This window comes from Monodon monoceros, unplaced genomic scaffold (genome assembly GCF_005190385.1).
Source record: "Monodon monoceros isolate NGI ecotype Baffin Bay Population unplaced genomic scaffold, NGI_Narwhal_1 Super_Scaffold_22, whole genome shotgun sequence".
Taxonomy (NCBI): Eukaryota; Metazoa; Chordata; class Mammalia; order Artiodactyla; family Monodontidae; genus Monodon; species Monodon monoceros.
Genome location: NW_021703779.1, coordinates 64452421 through 64471531, shown reverse-complemented (window position 1 = coordinate 64471531; position 19111 = coordinate 64452421). Strand labels below are relative to the sequence as shown.

The 19111-nt window shown below is 38.2% G+C and overlaps 2 protein-coding genes across 2 annotated transcripts in view; one reads left to right on the top strand and one right to left on the bottom strand.

The window, feature by feature from the left end:
* Nucleotides 1–4918: 4918 nt before the first annotated feature.
* On the bottom strand, nucleotides 4919–9235 carry LOC114906142 (cytochrome c oxidase subunit 7B, mitochondrial). The gene is made up of 3 exons (XM_029240739.1): nucleotides 9076–9235; nucleotides 6406–6530; nucleotides 4919–5120 (listed from the first exon to the last, which is right to left on the bottom strand). Exons 1-3 carry the CDS (start codon nucleotides 9113–9115, stop codon nucleotides 5043–5045), a joined length of 243 nt encoding a protein of 80 aa, XP_029096572.1. The 5' UTR covers nucleotides 9116–9235; the 3' UTR covers nucleotides 4919–5042.
* A 5238-nt stretch (nucleotides 9236–14473) lies between these two features.
* MAGT1 (magnesium transporter 1) overlaps nucleotides 14474–19111 on the top strand; it is a 46966-nt gene continuing 42328 nt past the window's right edge. The window contains exon 1 of the mRNA XM_029241204.1: nucleotides 14474–14759. Within this exon, the coding sequence (XP_029097037.1) occupies nucleotides 14658–14759 (102 nt within the window). The 5' untranslated portion in view covers nucleotides 14474–14657. The remainder of the gene's footprint in view (nucleotides 14760–19111) is intronic.

Sequence of the window (19111 nt, the reverse complement as noted above, 5' to 3'; positions counted from 1 at the left end):
GGAATAAACTTAACTAAGGAGGTGAAAGACCTTGTACACTGAAAACTACAAGACATTGATGAAAGAAATTGAAGATACAAATAAATGGAAAGCTATCCCCCCCAAAATAATGATCTCAATTTTTTTAATTCATGTTTTTAAATTCATAATCTTTATGTATGAGTGTATTTGAGTTGGGGCAGGGATCTCACCTCACACTACCTTCACATCGCCATTTAAAGCTCTCAAACACTTCCCCATTTATTTATTCATTTGTCCATGATCTTAAAAACTTACAGGATTCCAAGGATGCAAAGAATATTAAAGTATCTATCATCCTGAGTTTAGACAGAATTGAGATGCCTAAAATGTAGCAATGCAATGCAATAAATAAGCAGTACAGAAAGCATTTCAGAAAAAAGTGTATTTTTTATTCCTGTTCCAATTTGTCATTTTAAAAAGCAGGAAAATCCTAGAATTTTTAAAACTGTAAACATTAACAGTAAGAGGGAGGGGCTCCATCTCACTAATTTTGAAGTAAGATGTGGTCTTTTCATACTTCCTTTCATTAAATATCTGTCGTAAGATGTAGGGGGAAAATAATCATAGGATTATTTATATTTTCAACTGGAACCATTTCAACCCAGTTACCATAGAGTATCAAGTCAAATAACGTTGCAGAACTCAGTAAGCAAAGTGCAAGTATTATTGTAAAACTGTAAAAGACTTGGAAAGTGGCACACAGTATGCATATTTATATGTTTAATAATTTTCATCCTACCTGTTTGAAATCCCTAATAAGCCTTGACAGGCAACACTGCCCATAGATTTAAATTTTAGGCCTACAATTAAGTATTTCAGAAAGAATTATTCTTTGCCGCTTTACACCCATCCACATAAAAATTCACTTCAGGACTCCTTGCCTTCCTGGACATTCAATTGTAGTTGTCAATCAATGTGCATAGTCTTAACTATTAAGATATAAATTCAGCCCCAAATTTAAAGTCTTAACTCACATCACATGAAATTAAGATGGGTTTTAAGTGGGCTTCCAATTATTAGCAAGTTGTTTTCTAACTTCAACATTAACACTGTGTTAAGCTTTCAAAGAAATTCACTGAAAGGCAGAAACCAGAAATAAAGCTTTATCAGAAGAATATCAAATCTACTAGGCTCTCTAGTTTTTAGGTAAAGTTCATCATTATGAGCGGCAACATCCTCTACATTCTTAATCACTGGGCCTTTCCCTGACTTTAAAACACTTCAGGGTGAGAGAGTGGCATTGACATATATACACTACCAAATGTAAAATAGATAGCTAGTGGGGAGCAGCTACATCACACAGGAGATCAGCTCGGTGGGATAGGGAGGGTGGGAGGGAGATGCAAGAGGGAAGGGATATGGGGATATATGTATACATATAACTGATTCACTTTGCTGTACAGCAGAAACTAACACAACAATGTAAAGCAATTATACTCCAATAAAGATGTAAAAAAAAAAAAAAGAAAAGAAAACACTTCAGGGACCTCCCTGGTGGTGGAGTGGATAAGACTGAGCTTCCAATGCAGGGGGCCTGGGTTCAATCCCTGGTCAGGGAACTAGATCCCACATGCATGCTGCAACTAAGAGTTCGCATGCCACAATTAAGGATCCTGTGTGCTGCAACTAAGGAGCCCACCGGCCACAACTAAGAAGCCAGCAAGCCATAACTAAGGAGTTGGCGATCCTCAACTAAGGAGCCTGTGAGCCACAACTAAGGAGCCCGCCTGCCACAACTAAGACCTGGTGCAACCAAATAAATAAATAAATATTTATTTAGAAAAAAAATAGAACCTGGATAATTAAAAAAAAATAAACCGGGCTTCCCCGGTGGCACAGTGGTTGAGAGTCCACCTGCCGATGCAGGGGACACGGGTTCGTGCCCCGGTCCGGGAGGATCCCACATGCCGCGGGGTGGCTGGGCCCGTGAGCCATGGCCACTGAGCCTGCGCGTCCGAAGCCTGTGCTCCGCAACGGGAGAGGCCACAACAGTGAAAGGCCCGCTTACCACAAAAAATAAATAAATAAATAAAAATAAATAAACCACTTCGTATCTCTAAATGAATCATCCCTAATCTCCCGTATCAATGCATGAGCATACCAACACTTTTTAAATTACTACTATATTAAACTGAGCTTTCAAATAGAAGGGAATGTCTTCAAGAAGTATATCAGGTTTCCTGGCATTGAGCAGATAGTTGGTACCCCCCAAATGCTTATGAAATGCTTATTAATATCACCAATAAAGTTAATAGTCAGGAGGGTGAGAACACAACATCTGTGCCTCTACAACTACCACGATACCTAGTTCTAAGTAAGTTTAATAATTTAAAAGAACAGAACACATGCACTAAAATAGCTTGAGTCAAATTAAGAATGGCAGTTACAACATTCACCCTTTTTAAAAAATACTTCATAACTCCCCGAATAAATAACATTTGAAGGATTGGCAATGCTTCTAAATTAAGTCACTTATCTAAATTCTTCAAACATACAGATTTTTACAGGGAGACTAATTTGACAACCTTCACACAGGATGAAAACTTTGAGTACACTAAGCAAGCTGCAAGGTCAGAATATTGTGATGACACAAAATAACTTCGACTTAAACCACAGCTTCATTTCTGGTAGTGGCCGTGGTAGTTTTATAACTCCTCATCAGGACAAGATTAATCATAAAACTAAGTTTTGTAAGTATTTTCAAAGATGCTGACTACCACCACGATTTTATCACACAAGGCAACACGTATGCTGACAAATAGACATTTTAAAATGTCATACTAGGACTTCCTGGTGGAGCAGTGGTTATGAATCTGCCTGCCAATGCAGGGGACACAGGTTTGAGCCCTGGTCTGGGAAGATCCCACATGACGCGGAGCAACTAAGCCTGTGCGCCACAGCTACTGAGCCTGCGCTCTAGAGCCCGCAAGCCACAACTATTGAGCCCATGTGCCACAAGTACTGAAGCCCTCACGCCTAGAGCCCGTGCTCCACAACAAGAGTGTAGCGACCGCAATGAGAAGCCCGCGCACAGCAACGAGCACTGCAACGAAGAGTAGCTCCCGCTCGCCGCAACAAGAGAAAGCCCACGTGCAGCAACAAAGACCCCAAAACAGCCAAAACATAAATTTATTTTTTAAAAAAGTCATACTATTATTATTATTTTTTTTTTTTGCGGTACGCGGGCCTCTCATTGTTGTGGCCTCTCCCGCTGCGGAGCACAGGCTCTGGACGCGCAGGCTCAGCAGCCATGGCTCACGGGCCTAGCCGCTCCGCAGCATGTGGGATCTTCCCGGACCGGGGCATGAACCCGTGTCCCCTGCATCGGCAGGCAGACTCTCAACCACTGCATCACCAGGGAAGCCCCCATACTATTTATTTTTGCCTATCAGAATAGCTGACAATTACTACTTATCTGACAGAAGTGGTATAAATCATACTGAAAATTACCTCCAGTCATTAGAAATTCTCAGTGCCAACTCAGGAACAAAAACAGAAGGTTGAAACTTTCTTAAAGACATGTTTATTTTGCTTAATCATGTTGGAGGGTTACGTGCATTTGAATACTTTAGTCCTCTTTTAACATTCTAAATATGATATAAAGTGTTCAAATTTTACCAAATGGTGTCACTACTATGTAGTTACTAATCTTGCAACCTACTGTGCTGCAATGACATTCAAATCCTTATTCCTACTTTAAAAAGTCATGAAATTACTGGCTTTGGTACATTAATGAGAAAACAGGACATATTGCCATAAGAGCAATTCTAGTATTTCACCTATTGAGTAAACATTCTTCAAATGTTTGGTTAAGTATAAATCCTTATCTACATCAGGAAAATTTGGAGAGTCCTAAAAGCCACTTACCTGATAACCTACAATATCAGGTAAGTGAATTTTAGAAATCTCAAATTTAGCCAATATAGATAGGTTACTCAACTGAAATTTCAATTTTCTGCTTGAGCACTATTAAAAAGCCACTACTTGACGCTTACTTCAGAGCCTTTGGCTGAGGAAATAAAGAAGCACATGGTGTAGATACTGTGTTTTCTTCAGTTAATATCTTACACATAAAATCCAATGTCATAGTGAATTCAGGATAATCCACTAATCCAAAAACTGGTATAGTTACAGAAAGCCAACAGCAGAGGTCACTAGTAGTTAGATAAGTAAAACAGATCCTTTCTTTAATAACCTCATAAACATCTCAAATAAATATGCTGAAAAATATAGAGCTCGGGCTTCCCTGGTGGTGCAGTGGTTGAGAGTCCGCCTGCTGATGCAGGGGACACGGGTTTGTGCCCCAGTCCGGGAAGATCCCACATGCCGCAGAGCGGCTAGGCCCGTGAGCCATGGCTGCTGAGCCTGCACGTCCAGAGCCTGTGCTCCGCAGCGGGAGAGGCCACAACAGTGAGAGGCCCGCATACCGCAAAAAATAAAAATAAAAAATAAAATAGAGCTCTAAGATAAATGTACCAAGGGAGCCAAGGAGCTAGCTAGTCTTCAGACATCCTAGGAGTTCATTTGATAGGACCACTCTTCCTATGGGTCTGGTGACACCCTAAGTTCTCTTGGCAGGAGTACAAAGGACTTAACGCCAATTCTAAATACAAACATATATGAGAGGCTGAAAGTAGTAGGTATAACCAAGATATGGACACCAAATTTTAAACTCATAGATGCCCTAAAATAACTGTGATCAGTTATTCATAAACTGTAATTTCAGCCTATTATAAAGTTGACTCCTAGGTGACAGCCAAACTTTCCTTTCACACTATCTAATAGAGAAAAGCTATTCAAGAAGTTGTACAGTGTTTTGACTTTAATATTAACACAAAGGTTAAATAAATAAAAATGATCAAGCTTGGTTTCATTAACAAAAGAAACAAACCTACAATGAGGTTTTCAAATGTACTTTATTTCTTCAATCATGCCATATTTTAATGGGTACATAATGCTTTTACTTGGCATCAATTATGAGTTGATTTTGAAACAATTCAGTATTAAACCAGCTGGGATGATCACTGTTCTCTCCATTCCTTTGGGGTGACTCTGCCAACAGGGGACAGGTTCCATTCTATTCCAATTTGTGTTGCTGTCTGTAAGAATTAAAATGCTGTCAGTTATATGTTTAAACCAGAGCCCACTCTCCCTTGGAGAGTACTTCCTAAAGTGGCAAAGGTATTCTGCACTATAGGTTAAAAACACACAGAAAGTCACCTGGGATACAGTGCCCTCCAGGTAGGCCAAACCTAATTGCTGTCCTAATTCTCTAGAGCAGTGCTGTTCAGTAGAACTTCCAGAGATGAAGGAAATGTTCTATATCTGCACTGTCTAATACAGTTAGCCACTAGCTACATACAGCTATTGAGCAACTAAGATGTAGCTAGTGTGACTCAGCAACTACATTTTAAATTTCATTTAATTAATTCAAATTTGTATATCACATTTCTATACTACATCCTCAAAAACACTGTTGCACTCAACCACGACTACCTAAATACTGCCAAAGAGGACTTTTATAATATCCCTTCTTCAAGTAGCACTTCACTTCCAAAAGTGCCCCCGATCACACATTTGTTCAACATCTGTTTACTCTTCCAATTAAGTACACACACTTATTTTAATAATATATCTGATTTCAGGAAGATCAAAATAAGAATGAAAAAGGCCTATTAATAAAGTCTTTGATTATTAAGGCAAGGGTTGTTTCGTATCTTTTAAAATCAGTTTATATATTTATTATAACTTCAAGACTCCTATTTTTAACCAGCAAGTACAGTGACTGGTAAGTAGATTGGTAAATGAAGATGTAAAAAACTAAAATATTAAAAGCAAGTCACTTTATATGTCATCCATCAGAAATGCTGTACTCAGTTCTTCTATAGAAGAAAGGTTGATTAAGCAAAGAAAGGTGACCAAGATGGTGAAAACCCTGGAAATCATATAACAAAAAAATGATCAACAGAACTAAGAATGTTTAATATGAAAGAGAAGATCCAGGAGACATGATAGGAATCTTCTAATATCTAACAGCTGATACATGGAAATGTGATCAGAATTTCTGTATTGCAATGAAATGATGGGTAAAATATGAAGGAGGCAGATTTTAACTCAACATAAGATCTTTTCAACCAGCTACACAATATGGAAAAGACTGCCTTTTGATCCACTAAGCAACTTGTTATTGGAAATGTTAAGAACAGATGACGGATGAATGCTCAATGTTGAGGAAGAAATTCCTGCACTAGGTGGGTAATTACGTTAGAAAATCTCTAAAGCCCCTCCTAACTAGAAATGTATACTGTGTGAAAACATTTTGAATACATGAGATAAATGGGAATAAAAAACATCTAAAACAGGTTATCAATCAACAGTACTTACATATGCCCATACAGCAACACAGAAAGTGGCTCCACTTGCTAATACAGCATTACCATATTTGTCATGGAAATCAGGTGCCCGCTTCTGGTGGCTCTGCCTTGCCATTGTTTGCGGAATGCTTCGAACTTAAAGGGGGAAAGGAAAGAGAATACGGGAGCATATCTATCAATTATCAGGAAAAGAGAACATGTGTAATTGATATTGCCACTCACAAAAGCCAAGGTAGTTAACTCCACAGTATTATGCAGTATAATAAAATGTTAAAACATATTGCAGCTAAAAGCAAAGTAGCATACTTTGAAATGCTTCACAAATAAGATTGACAGATGGACAAATATGTGATATAACAAATACAGCAAAATGTTAGTTGTAGGATCTATGTGGTGGGTATGTGGGTATTCATTATACAATTCTTCCAACTTTTCGATATGTCTGGAACTTTCCACAATAAAATGTTGAGGGGAAAAACCAAGAAAAAGTGATGTCAGTAACATCCATGACAAATTGGTATTTGTATAACCTCTGAACTTAGCTCCTACTTCATTAATTTGAGTATTTATTACTTTGAATTTCACTAAAGTTTACTCAGCAGTGCTCAGCAACTTACAACATAAAGGGGTAAATAAACTCAAAATCATTAAAGCACGCTAAATGTTTATGACCTTAAAATTACCCCAAAAACTAGAGTAATCTTGACTTTTTAAAAAAGTGACTAATGAATATAGCACCATGCTAAAAGAAATGGGGTATATGGAAATGTGTAAGACACAGACCCTGTTCTTGGGTAACTTCCACTCTAGGGGAGGCTATTAGATACAAAGACACAAACCATTACAATAAAAGGAAGTACAATGTTACCTAAGCACTTTGAATAGCAGGTAGGATTTGGTTATGTAGCCAGGCTATTAGATACAAAGACACAACCACTATAATACAAGGAAGCAGAATGTTAGCTAAGCACTTTGAATAGCAGGTAGGATTTGGTTATATAGGCATGGGAAAGGCGAATCTGAAAAAAGCAGAGACAGAAAACCCAGTGTCCTAGAAAACAAATTACGTTTGAAGGACAAGGTAAATAAATTAGTAACAGGAGGTAAAACTAGAAAGGTTCATGGAGGACCACTTTTTTGGTAGAGGTAAAAGCTGTTGAGCAGAATGACAACATGAAAGCTTTGCTATTACTGCTATTTTAGTAGAAAGAGTTTCAAGCTGCCTCTGGAGGTACTTGGGGGGCTTGGGAAAGAGCCAAGACTGGAAAATGCATATTTCCAGCTGCTTTTTTCTTCCTCTCCAATCTAAGTAGCAGGTCCTTATTGTTTTAGAGCCTCAAAAGGTATGTAATGAAAAACGTATTAAAGAAACAGCAATGTTGCCCATTCACTAGCACTTATGAATATAATGGGTTATGTGATACAATGGGTTATTTGATATAATGTGATACAATGGGTTATTTCAGGATAGTTATTTGACCATTTAATGGTTTCTTCGCTTAAGTGCCTTAGTTATTTTTCACCTTTAGTCACACTTGGGATGAGCAAATTTACAAACATTTCCCAATATAATCTGCTCTAGAGCAGTTAAAAAGTGAGCATGTGAATTCCACATTGAAAGTAACAACCTCCAAACCCCTTTCCTGAGGTACAAGGCCCTACCTGCTCAAAAAGCAAAGAAAATAAGATTACCAAGCAAGCAATTCTGGAACACCTCATGACCTCAACACTCAGGTCACCCAAGTGGATTTCTTTGGACCTCTTCTCTGTGACAAGAAATGGTTCAGTTACCGCCTATTGGTAATCTCATATAATCCTCAACAACTCTACGAGGTAGGTATTATGTACTAAGCCCCTATTTTACAAAGGAGGAAAATGAAGTTGAGAGAGGTTAAATCATTTGCCCAAAGTGAAAGAGATAATAGACGTGGCTTTTGGAATATGAAAAACCGGTCAGACCACTATTTTTTGGTTATTGTCAAAGGTGCTTGAGCGTTTAGAACACAATCTAGTAATACTTCTAATGACTCCATAAACAGAAAATAAAACGATGGCTAAAGAAGCTAAATGGTAGTTGTTTAAGGTCACTTTCATTGTAAAACTGCTCACGTTACTCAAGGTCACCTTCAGCGCAAATCAAGTATGGAAATGACTTTTATCTCTCCAATCTAGTGCATTCTTAGTACATAATGCTGGTCTCAAAATTTCCCTGTACCTGCCTAACTTTTAGGTAAGAAAAAAATGACCACAATTATTTAGTTAATAATCCACAAATAACATAAAAGCTGCAGTGCTACCATTTAGGTTGTTTCCCTGCAATGAAACCAAGAATTGGGGAAGAGGCTCTTCCATTTGCGGGTAAACGTGTCCCCAAAGCTAAAGTTTACGGAATTACTTAAGGAACGAGAAGTGTTCACCAAGTGTCTCCCTTGAAATCGTAGGCTACCGAAAAATAAAAAAAAAAAAGCAGAGCTGGGTTATGACTCCAGTAACAAAAGAGAGCTGGGAACCCAAACAGAAACGCTGAGCGATTAGGCTAATGCTAAGAACATTTTCCCAATTACTTGGGGTGAGGTGGGAGACAGAGCATTTAGAATAATAAAGTCGAGATGCACATGGAAGGAAGGGGCACGAAAGACCACGAAGACAACGGAAAAAGGCAGTTGGAGTTTTTGCTCACCTCCGAGACGACTTAGTGCGTTTTTGGCCAAGGGAAACATCGTGAAGCTGAAGACAGAACGGCGGCAACTGCAGTTGCTGACTTCTTGCAATTTCACCTCTAGTACCCTTGCAAAGCGCCCTGAGAAACAAAATGGCTTCCTGCTGAGCTCGTTAAAGAGATTTGATGAATCTCGCGAGACCTGTAAAAAACCTATAGAATTTGTCCTCTTTACAGCATGGAAGGATAAACGCCTTGTGGGAAACGAAGTTTTACACTTTGTAAATGACATACCAAGATATTTACGTAACAATGAGAGAATCCCTGGCCTCGAAGCCAGGTTTAGAGGAGAGCTGAGACATTGATCTCAGACTGAGACATCAAAGGCACCAGCTTCAAGATAGTGTTTTAGAAGACTGGGCTTGTATCTCGCTTCACACTAGCAGTACTTTCTGTTCCCTCCAAACTTCCTTCATTTCTTTAATTTTTTTCCTATTACTACCTACTAATTCGTTTAACTTTTAATTTTGAAATGATTTCAAGTTATGAGGAAACTTGCAAGAACAGTAAAAAGAATTATTAATATGTAGATAAATATGTGATAAAGCAAATTTAACAAATTGTTGATTGTAGAATCTTAGCGGTGTGTGTTCAGAGTACAATTCTTTCACTTTGTATATTTGGATATTTTCATAATAAAATATTGGGGGAGGGAGACTTCCTGTACACCCATTACCAAGGTACACCACTTGGTAATATTTTGCCACATGTTTTCTTTGTGTGTGTGATTAAATACATGTACATAAAAGATGTATATATAAATGCATCTCTTTTTTTCTGAACCATTTGAGAATAACTTGCATACGTCATGTGTTTTTACCTGTTAATACTTCAGGGTTCATTTCCTAAGAGTAAGCTATTCTCTTACATAACCACAGTACAGTTATTAAATTCAGAAATTTTAATATTGAGACAGTACAGCTCATATTCCAATTTCACCAATTACCCCAATATCTCTATCCAGAATTCAATCCAGTTCCCTGTATTGAATTTAATTATGTCTTTTTTTTTAAACATCTTTATTGGAGTATAATTGCTCCAGAATGGTGTGTTAGCTTCTGCTTTATAACAAAGTGAATCAGCTATACATATAAACACATCCTCAGGTCTCCTCCCTCTTGCGTCTCCCTCCCACCCTCTCTATCCCACCCCTCTAGGTGCTCACAAACCACCGAACTGATCTCCCTGTGCTATGCAGCTGCTTCCCACTAGCTATCGGTTTTACATTTGGTAGTGTATATATGTCCATGCCACTCTCTCACTTCGTCCAAGCTTACCCTTTCTCCTCCCCGTGTCCTCAAGTGCATTCTCTACGTCTGCGTCTTTATTCCTGTCCTGCCCCTAGGCTCTTCAGAACCTTTTTGTTTTTTTCAGATTCCATATATATGTGTTAGCATAAGGTATTTGTTTTTCTCTTTCAGACTTACTTCACTCTGTATGACAGACTCTAGGTCCAGCCACCTCATTACATATAAGTTATGTCTTTAGTCTCCTAGAAAATCAAACAGTTCCTCGGCCTTTCTTTGTCTTTCACGGCACTAATTTTTTTCTTACTAAGGTAAACTTTATACTCTCAAGCTTACATATGAAGGAAATGAGGTGCAGAATCAAGATTAGGCAATTGTAAGTGACAACTGGTAACGGACCTTCTGACTCCACAGGTCTGTGCTCTGTAATATATTTGAAGAGTACAGGCCAGTTATTTTGTAAAAGTTCCCTCAAATTTTGTGTGCTTGACGTTTTCTCCTAATTAGATTCAGTTAATGCACTTCTGACAGGAATACTACATGACAGATATGTCTTCTTAGGGCATCTTATCAGGAAGCCTATAATATTAGCTTGTCCCATTATTGATAATGCCAACTTTAATCATTTGATCAAAAGGGTGACCTCCAAGTTCCTATAGTATAAAGTTACTGTTTTTCTCTTTGTCATTAATAAGTAACGTGAGGAATACATTCAGACTATGTATATATCCTGTTCTTTATCAAACTTCTACCCACTAGTTTTTGTATCCATTGATGATTTTTGCCTAAAAGAATTATTAGTATGAAAGTTGCAAAATGGTGATTTTCTAACTCTATCATTCCTTCCATATTTAATACTGAGTGTTCTACTATAAAGAGGAGTTTGATCTTCTCCCCTATTTATTTGTTCACTATCAGTGTGGATCCATGGATTCCATAGGTTATAATCCATTGCTATCATGATTTATTTTAATGCTCAATAGTCTCAGATGTGGTCAGTAGGATTCCCTTCAAGCTGGCTTATATGTCTTTTTTTGACGTCGCCATCATTTTTTTTGAGCACATCTTTATTTTCTGACACAAGGCTCATCTTGTACTTTCCCTGCCCCAGCACTGGAATCAACCATTTCCCTAAGGAGCCCCAATTTATTTCAGGGATGGCATTTAGCAACCTAGATTTGGCACTAGGTTTGCTCATTGATATTGGAGTGTCATTGCTTCTAGTCCTTCCTGTGAATAGAGCTAGGAATATATATCATGAATGATAAATTTATACAAATACTTCCAATTCCAGTCCAACCCCCAAAAGTTCTTTTTTACTTTCCCTCATTTCATATTTGTATCTCCCTTCTTACACAGTGAGAATCCTGGCTCTCAACATCAGTGTTTTTACATATTACATTATACACAATATATTTTCAGAATTGCTTTGCTCATATCACTATGAAAAACAAATCTACCTCGTAGAGTTTAAGATTTGCTTGTAGTTGTGTTTTTTTCTTTAGACTAATGGTATGTAATCAAGGTACTGTGTTCATAAATTTTTCAGATTAGTTATTTTTTTTTAGTGTGGTTTTTTTTCATTTGAAATAGAGTTGTGCTCCCTTTTTTCTGTTTGTATTCAATTTCAGTTTTTTAACCCATTCTTACTGATGTGATTTTTAAATGTTTAACTTATTTTTTAAATTGTGGTAAAATATACATAACATAAAATTTACTATTTTAACCATTTTAAAGTGTATAGTTCAGTAGTATTAAGTACATTCACATTGTTGTACAACTATCACCACCATCCATCTCCAGAACTTTTTTCATCTTGCAAAACCATATGATTTGCTTTTATATTTTATTTTTAAAATATTAACATTATTTCAAAAGTCAAAACTATACAAAACTGGTGTACTTAGAGAAGTGTCATTCCCTCTCATAACTTTTCTACTCCATTTTCTCCACCTTCTGTAGGTAACCAATTTCATTAGTTTCTGATTTAAGCTTTCTGTGTTTCCTTTTGCAAAATGGGCAAACATATATGTTTTCTTATTTCCTCTTCTATTTTACACAAATGTAGCATAATATGTATGTACTTTTGCACTTGGTTTTTTCACTTTAACAACAGATCTTGAAAATCCATATCATTTACAGAGTTCTTCCTCATTCCTTTTCTTTACAGCTGTGAAATACTCCATGGTATTTATGTACCATAGTATATTCAATCATTCTCCTATATTTGAACATTTAGGTGGTTTTGAGAATATTTCAATTACAAATAGTGCTGAAATGAACAAATTTGTGAGCATATATTTTCTTATTGTTGGAGTAGATTCCTAGAAGTGGGATTGCTGAATCAAAGGAGAAATGCATTAGATATTAAGTTATCCTCCATTTTTCATTCCCACCAGCAATGTATGAGGGTGCCTGTTTCCCCACAGACTCAGTGACATCACGTATTGAATTTTTGCCAAAATGATAGGTGAGATTTTTGTGTACTTAAAAAACTTACCTTAATTTTTTATTTGCTAAATTTACATGCAGTAAAATTCACTCTTTTTTAGTGTAGTCTTCTGAGTTTTGACAAATACAAACAGTGTGTAACCACCCCAATAATTAAGGAGAGAAAGGCTGTATCCTCACAAAAAATCTCCTTGTGTGGCCCCTTTGTAGTCAGTCCCTCTCCCCACCTCCAGCCCCTGATAGTCACTGATCTGTTCTCTACCTTTCTAGAATGTCATATAAATGGAATCATATGGCATGTCTCAGTGTCCTTTTTAAAAAGTTTTCTTACTACGAGTGTCTGTAAACGTTTTAATTTTTTACATATCTCTAGATCACATCTCTTCAGAAGCAACTATTTTCCCTTCCATACCCATCTCTTTGTCTCTCCAACTTAATGAAATTATTTTCCTCTCCGTGTGTTTCTCAGCAGGGCCTAAAAGAATGGTCATATGATATTCCACAGCATCAAAATAAATCCAAATTACATGCAATTGGTTTTGTTGGTGGTTTTCCTCTTGAGTATATTATTCTTCTCTATTATCCCAGTTTTACAACCCACAATGGTAAACAGAACTGGGCCAAAAAAGTGGAAAGTTCTGCTATGTAGGATTTTTATTATTTTTTAGATAAGGGAACTGGATATTTAAGAAAACCGATTATGACACAAAAACTTTAAAAAGACAGAAGTGCTTTCTTACAACCTTAGTGCTGCGTCCATCCCTCAAACAAAAGAACGGCAAGTAAAAAAAAAAATTTGCTGTCTATAACAGAAATTTAAGTACTTGTTGGTGCCTACCTAATAAACCTAAAGGTTTGCCATGAATAAACACTTTAGAATATAACTTTTGATGTCTGTTGTGTTCAGCACATGTGGCACAGTTCCTGGGACACACAAGGTATTCAACAAGCTCTTGTTCACTCACTTTTGAAAATATCCCTCAGTAACACTGTTTTTGCTTTCCTGCTTTTACCTATTTTTTGGCTGTGTTGGGTCTTCCTTGCTGTGTGCGGGCTTTCGCTAGTTGTGGTGAGCCTGGGCTACTCTTCGCTGCGGTGCGCGGGCTTCTCATTGTCCTGGCTTCTCTTGTTGCAGGGCACGGGCTCTAAGTGCGCAGGCTTCAGTATTTGTGGCTTGCGGGCTCAAGAGCTCAGGCTCAGTAGTTGTGGCACACGGGCTTAGTTGCTCCACGGCATGTGGGATCTTCCCTGGCCAGGGCTCGAACCCGTGTTCTCTTCAGTGGCAGGCGGATTCTTAACCACGGCCACCAGGGAAGCCCCAACTTTCTTTTTATTTTTTTATTTGAAATACTTTGGAGGCCAAATAAGGGACTTGGATAGCTCCTATCAATCACGTGGCTAGGTCCAATTTTTCTAGAATATTACACGAAAGAGGTGTTCAAAGAGTTCTAAAGAGTCTCCGGGAAAAAGTTTCTGTCGTAACAACCCTAAACCAGCTTGGACGCTGAAAAGCCGCAATGCTTCACAACTGCGCACGCGTATTTGAAGAACCACTAAACCCGCCATCTTTACGTTTAATGAAAGGGGCGGTCCCTCATCCTTAGCGGACCAATGTAGAACCTCCAGATTGTCATTTTTCTATTGGCTAACAGAGACCAATTAGAAGTGAAACGTCTTTTAGCGGGCGTCTGGCTGTACAGCGCCCTGACGTAATGTGAGGGGACTACGGGCAGGGTTGAGCTGGACCAATGAGGAGGCGCGAGGGGGCTGGTTTGTCTGTTCTCACGCCCAACCCTCAGACCCAGCCCCAGGAAAGTTTCCCTTCTAGGAAGGAGAGAAGCGAACATGGCAGCGCGTTGGTGGCTTTGGTGCGTCTCTGCGACCGTAGCGGTGGCACTGCTGCTCGTTTACGGGGTTCCCTCAGCCTCTGCCCAGAGAAAGAAGGAGGTGAGGACGCTGTTTCCAGCAACACGGGCTTCTCCCAACGAGTGGGGCTTGAGAGGGTCTGTTTTGTCCTTCCCGATCCCTTTTCCCCGCCGATTCTGTACCTTTGGCGGCTCCAATTCCGCCGTTTTTGGAATTGTGGGGTTCGCGAGAGAAGAAACTGTAATACCTTGTCTTCTGGGACTGTAGAGTCTGAGAGTGGGGTGGGGTAGGTGACAAGCTGGCTTCTATAGGCCTGTGGATGTACATAGCTACGAGTTTTGACACTTCTTTGAGTATGGGCCCCATCAGGTGGTGGCGGGAAGTTCGACTTTAGGTCCGAATATCTGAGTCTTTCTTCTGTCAGTAGATGTAACTCCCTTTTAGACGTGTGAGAACTATATATTTTGTAGCATTTTCACTTCAGGAATGAGAGGAGTAAACAGAAGAGCGGAGCTGTGCCAAATTTATTTCATTATCCAAATAATTGATTCAAAGCAAGTTACCGGAGTGAAGCTCTTAAACCATTTTCAATGATTTACCAAATATCAAGCGCGCCAGGCGCTGTTGTGAGAAGCTTAGTGTATATAAGTGAACAAAACTAAGATTCCTCCTCGTGGAATTTACTGACTTTGGTAAGTGGAGGAGATACAGTATTCTTTACTCACCATTAAGCAATCCAAGCTGTGGAATTTTAACATTGTTGTTTTGAAACATGTGTAGAGCCGTATGCTCTTAGAGCTTTACAGATTACTAGCGATTCTTTATGCTCTCTAATTTTATAAATGAGGAAACCCAAGTCCTAAACTTACACAGTTAACTGTTGCAGAACAAGGACTGAAATCCTAGGTCAGTCAGTCTTATGCTATTTCCTGTACATTCTGTGCCTCCTTCTAGTACACGATACCTGTAGAGGCACTTTTAAAATGCCATTTAAACATCTCCGATGCTTGTCAACTTGAGCTGAATTTAAGAGAACCTACCTTCTCTGTTTTTGAATATGTGTACTATTCCATAAGAAAAAAATAAGCTAGCATATTAAAACGAGTTAATTAATAGATTGGCAAAAAGTAAAATTAAAAATATACAATTTTCAAAGTAATGGTGAAATGAGCAGGCTCATACACTGGAACTAGAAATCTATGTGCTTTTTTAGGAGGGTTCCAAGCCATTTTTACATGGAAAACAAGATGTAAAGCAATACATAGTTTTATATTCTAGAGGCCTTTTATGTTAATATATATATATATGAGTGTATATATATAGAGAGAGAAACCTTTGTAAGGATATACAACAGTGGATATCTCTGGGTAGTTGGGATTGTTCATTAGGGGAACACTGTAACTTTTTACCTTATATGTTGGTATTGTCTAAATTTCGACAACCATCATTTTTTAATAAAACAGTGAAAAATGTTAAAAACTAGTATTTCTACCAGTTAAATTATTTATTCATTTAACCTCTCACTAAACTAGAAGCAGAAGAGCCTAGCAGGGGATAGATTACTTTCAAAAGGAATTAGCAATGAATTATGTACTTGATTTTTTATTTTTTAAACATCTTTATTGTAGTATAATTGCTTTACAATGGTGTGTTAGTTTCTGCTTTATACCAAAGTGAATCAGTTATACATATGTCCCCATATCTCTTCCCTCTTGCATCTCCCTCCCTCCCACCCTCCCTATCCCACCCCTCTAGGTGGTCACAAAGCACCGAGCTGATCTCCCTGTGCTATGTGTCTGTTTCCCACTAGCTATCTGTTTTACGTTTGGTAGTGTATATATGTCCATGCCACTCTCTCACTTTGTCCCAGCTTACCCTTCCCCCTCCCCGTGTCCTCAAGTCCATTCTCTAGGAGGTCTGTGTCTTTGTTCCCATCTTGCCCCTAGGTTCTTCATGACCTTTTTGGTTTTTTTAGATTCCATATATATGTGTTAGCATACGGTATTTGTTTTTCTCTTTCTGACTTACTTCACTCTGTATGACAGACTCTAGGTCCATCCACCTCACTACAAATAACTCAATTTCGTTTCTTTTTTATGGCTGAGTAATATTCCATTGTATATATGTGCCACATCTTCTTTATCCATTCATCTGTTGATGGACACTTAGATTGCTTCCATGTCCTGGCTATTGTAAATAGTGCTGCAGTGAACATTGTGGTACATGACTCTTTTTGAATTATGGTTTTCTCAGGGTATATGCCCAGTAGTGGGATTGCTGGGTCGTTTGGTAGTTCTATTTTTAGTTTTTTAAGGAACCTCCATACTGTTCTTCATAGTGGCTGTATCAATTTACATTCCCACCAACAGTGCAAGAGGGTTCCCTTTTCTCCACACCCTCTCTAGCAATTATTGTTTGTAAATTTTTTGATGATGGCCATTCTGACCAGTGTGAGATGATATCTCATTGTAGTTTTGATTTGTATTTCTCTAATGATTAATAATGTTTTATGTACTTTAAAATTGTTAACACGGTGGATTTTATGTTACATGAATTTTATCTCAATAAAAAAATGTTTTTAAGGCATCAGATTCTAACTCCCTTCCCATCATGCCACTGTTCAAGACCCTTATCGCTCTTGCAAATCTCTTGCCATAACTGCCTAACTGGTCATCCTTGAACTCATCCTTCATAGTGTTGCCAGAGATGCTAAGGTAAAAAACTGACAACCGAAAGGTTAAAATAACCTATTTTGCAAAGTATAAAAGGACTCCTGTAGTCTGTCCCTGGTCTGCTTTTTCCAGGCTCATCTCAATTCAAGCTCCGCCCTCTACTGGCCGCATGGCTTGCGGGATCTTAGTTCTCCCACCAGGGATTGAACCCTTGCCCCGGCAGTGAGAGTGCTGAGTCCTAACCACTGGACTGCCAGGGAATTCCTGCCTTGATCTTTCTATACTCTCTTGCAAGTATCTATACTTGCTGGAGTATCTCCCTTCTTCTCCCTCACCCCACTCCCTCATTCACCTGAGGGTTCCTACTCTTCAACTCTTAGCTCAAACATTACCTTCCTTCTCAACTAAGCTTTTCCTGGTTCCCCTAGGTGAATTGAGATGAATTCAGCACATTGTATTGTCATTGTTTATGTACCAGTCTTTCCCATTAGACTGTGAGCATCTTGAATACAGACACTTTTGTTTAACTGAGGTATAGTTGATTTACAATATTATATGAGTTTCAAGTGTACAACATGGCTATTCACCATTTTTAAAGATTATGCTCCATTTATAGTTATTATAAAATATTGGTTATGAATACAGACACTTCTAAATTAATTTTTTTTCACACCTAGCAGTATCTGTCAATAAACATCTAATTAATTAATTAACTGTGTACATATAAAGTCAGCAATCTGTTTTTTCACTTGAGGGTTTGTTTAGGTTTCACAATCTAAAATTGGATTTTCTCATCAGTAAACAAGGAATAAACATAGGCTGGTAAAGTTGGTTTCGTTTTTATACCTTTCCCCTGTAACTGAGCATGTTTTGGACTTTTTAATAATGAGATTACTGTGATACTACTTAGAGACAGTTTAAAAATATAGACGTTCTGTTGCAAAATGCTTACAATTTTTGAAAACATTATTTTTAAAAAATCCCAGGTCTATCCGCCATAGTAGATTTGGCTTTAAATGGTAGGATAATGTATGATCTTATAATCTAAGTATTATGTTTAAAAAGACACCTCTCCTGTATAACTGAGTCACTTTGCTGTACAGCAGTAATTAGCACAACTTTGTAAATCAACTACACTTCAATTTAAAAAAAATAGAGGGCTTCCCTGGAGGCGCAGTGGTTAAGAATCTGCCTGCCAATGCAGGGGACACAGGTTTGAGCTCTGGTCCGGGAAGATCCCACATGCCGCGGAGCAACTAAGCCTGTGGACCACAACTACTGAGCCTGAGCTCTAGAGTCTGAGAGCCACAACTACTGAGCCTGTGTGCCTAGAGCCCGTGCTCTGCAACAAGAGAAACCACCAAAATGAGAAGCCCAAGCACCGCAACGGAGAGTAGCCCCTGCTTGCCACAACTAGAGAAAGCCTGCATGCAGCAATGAAGACCCAATGCAGCCAAAAATAAATAAATAAAATAAATTTATTTAAAAAAATAGAGAAGAACAACAAAAAAAGACACCTCTCCTAAATGAATATAATTAAAAATCACTCAAGTTCTTCATAGTTGTCTGTTGTTAAGTGAAATGCTACCCTACTTATCGGATTACTTACACTCGTAACAGTGTTTTCACTGGAACATTGACTTATTCTCTAATATTTATTCAATGCCTTCTACATGTCATGCACTATGGTTTACATGCATTATCTCTAATCCTCACAGTAACCCTGCAGTGTATTAGCCCTTTTTGAAAGGTGAGGAAACT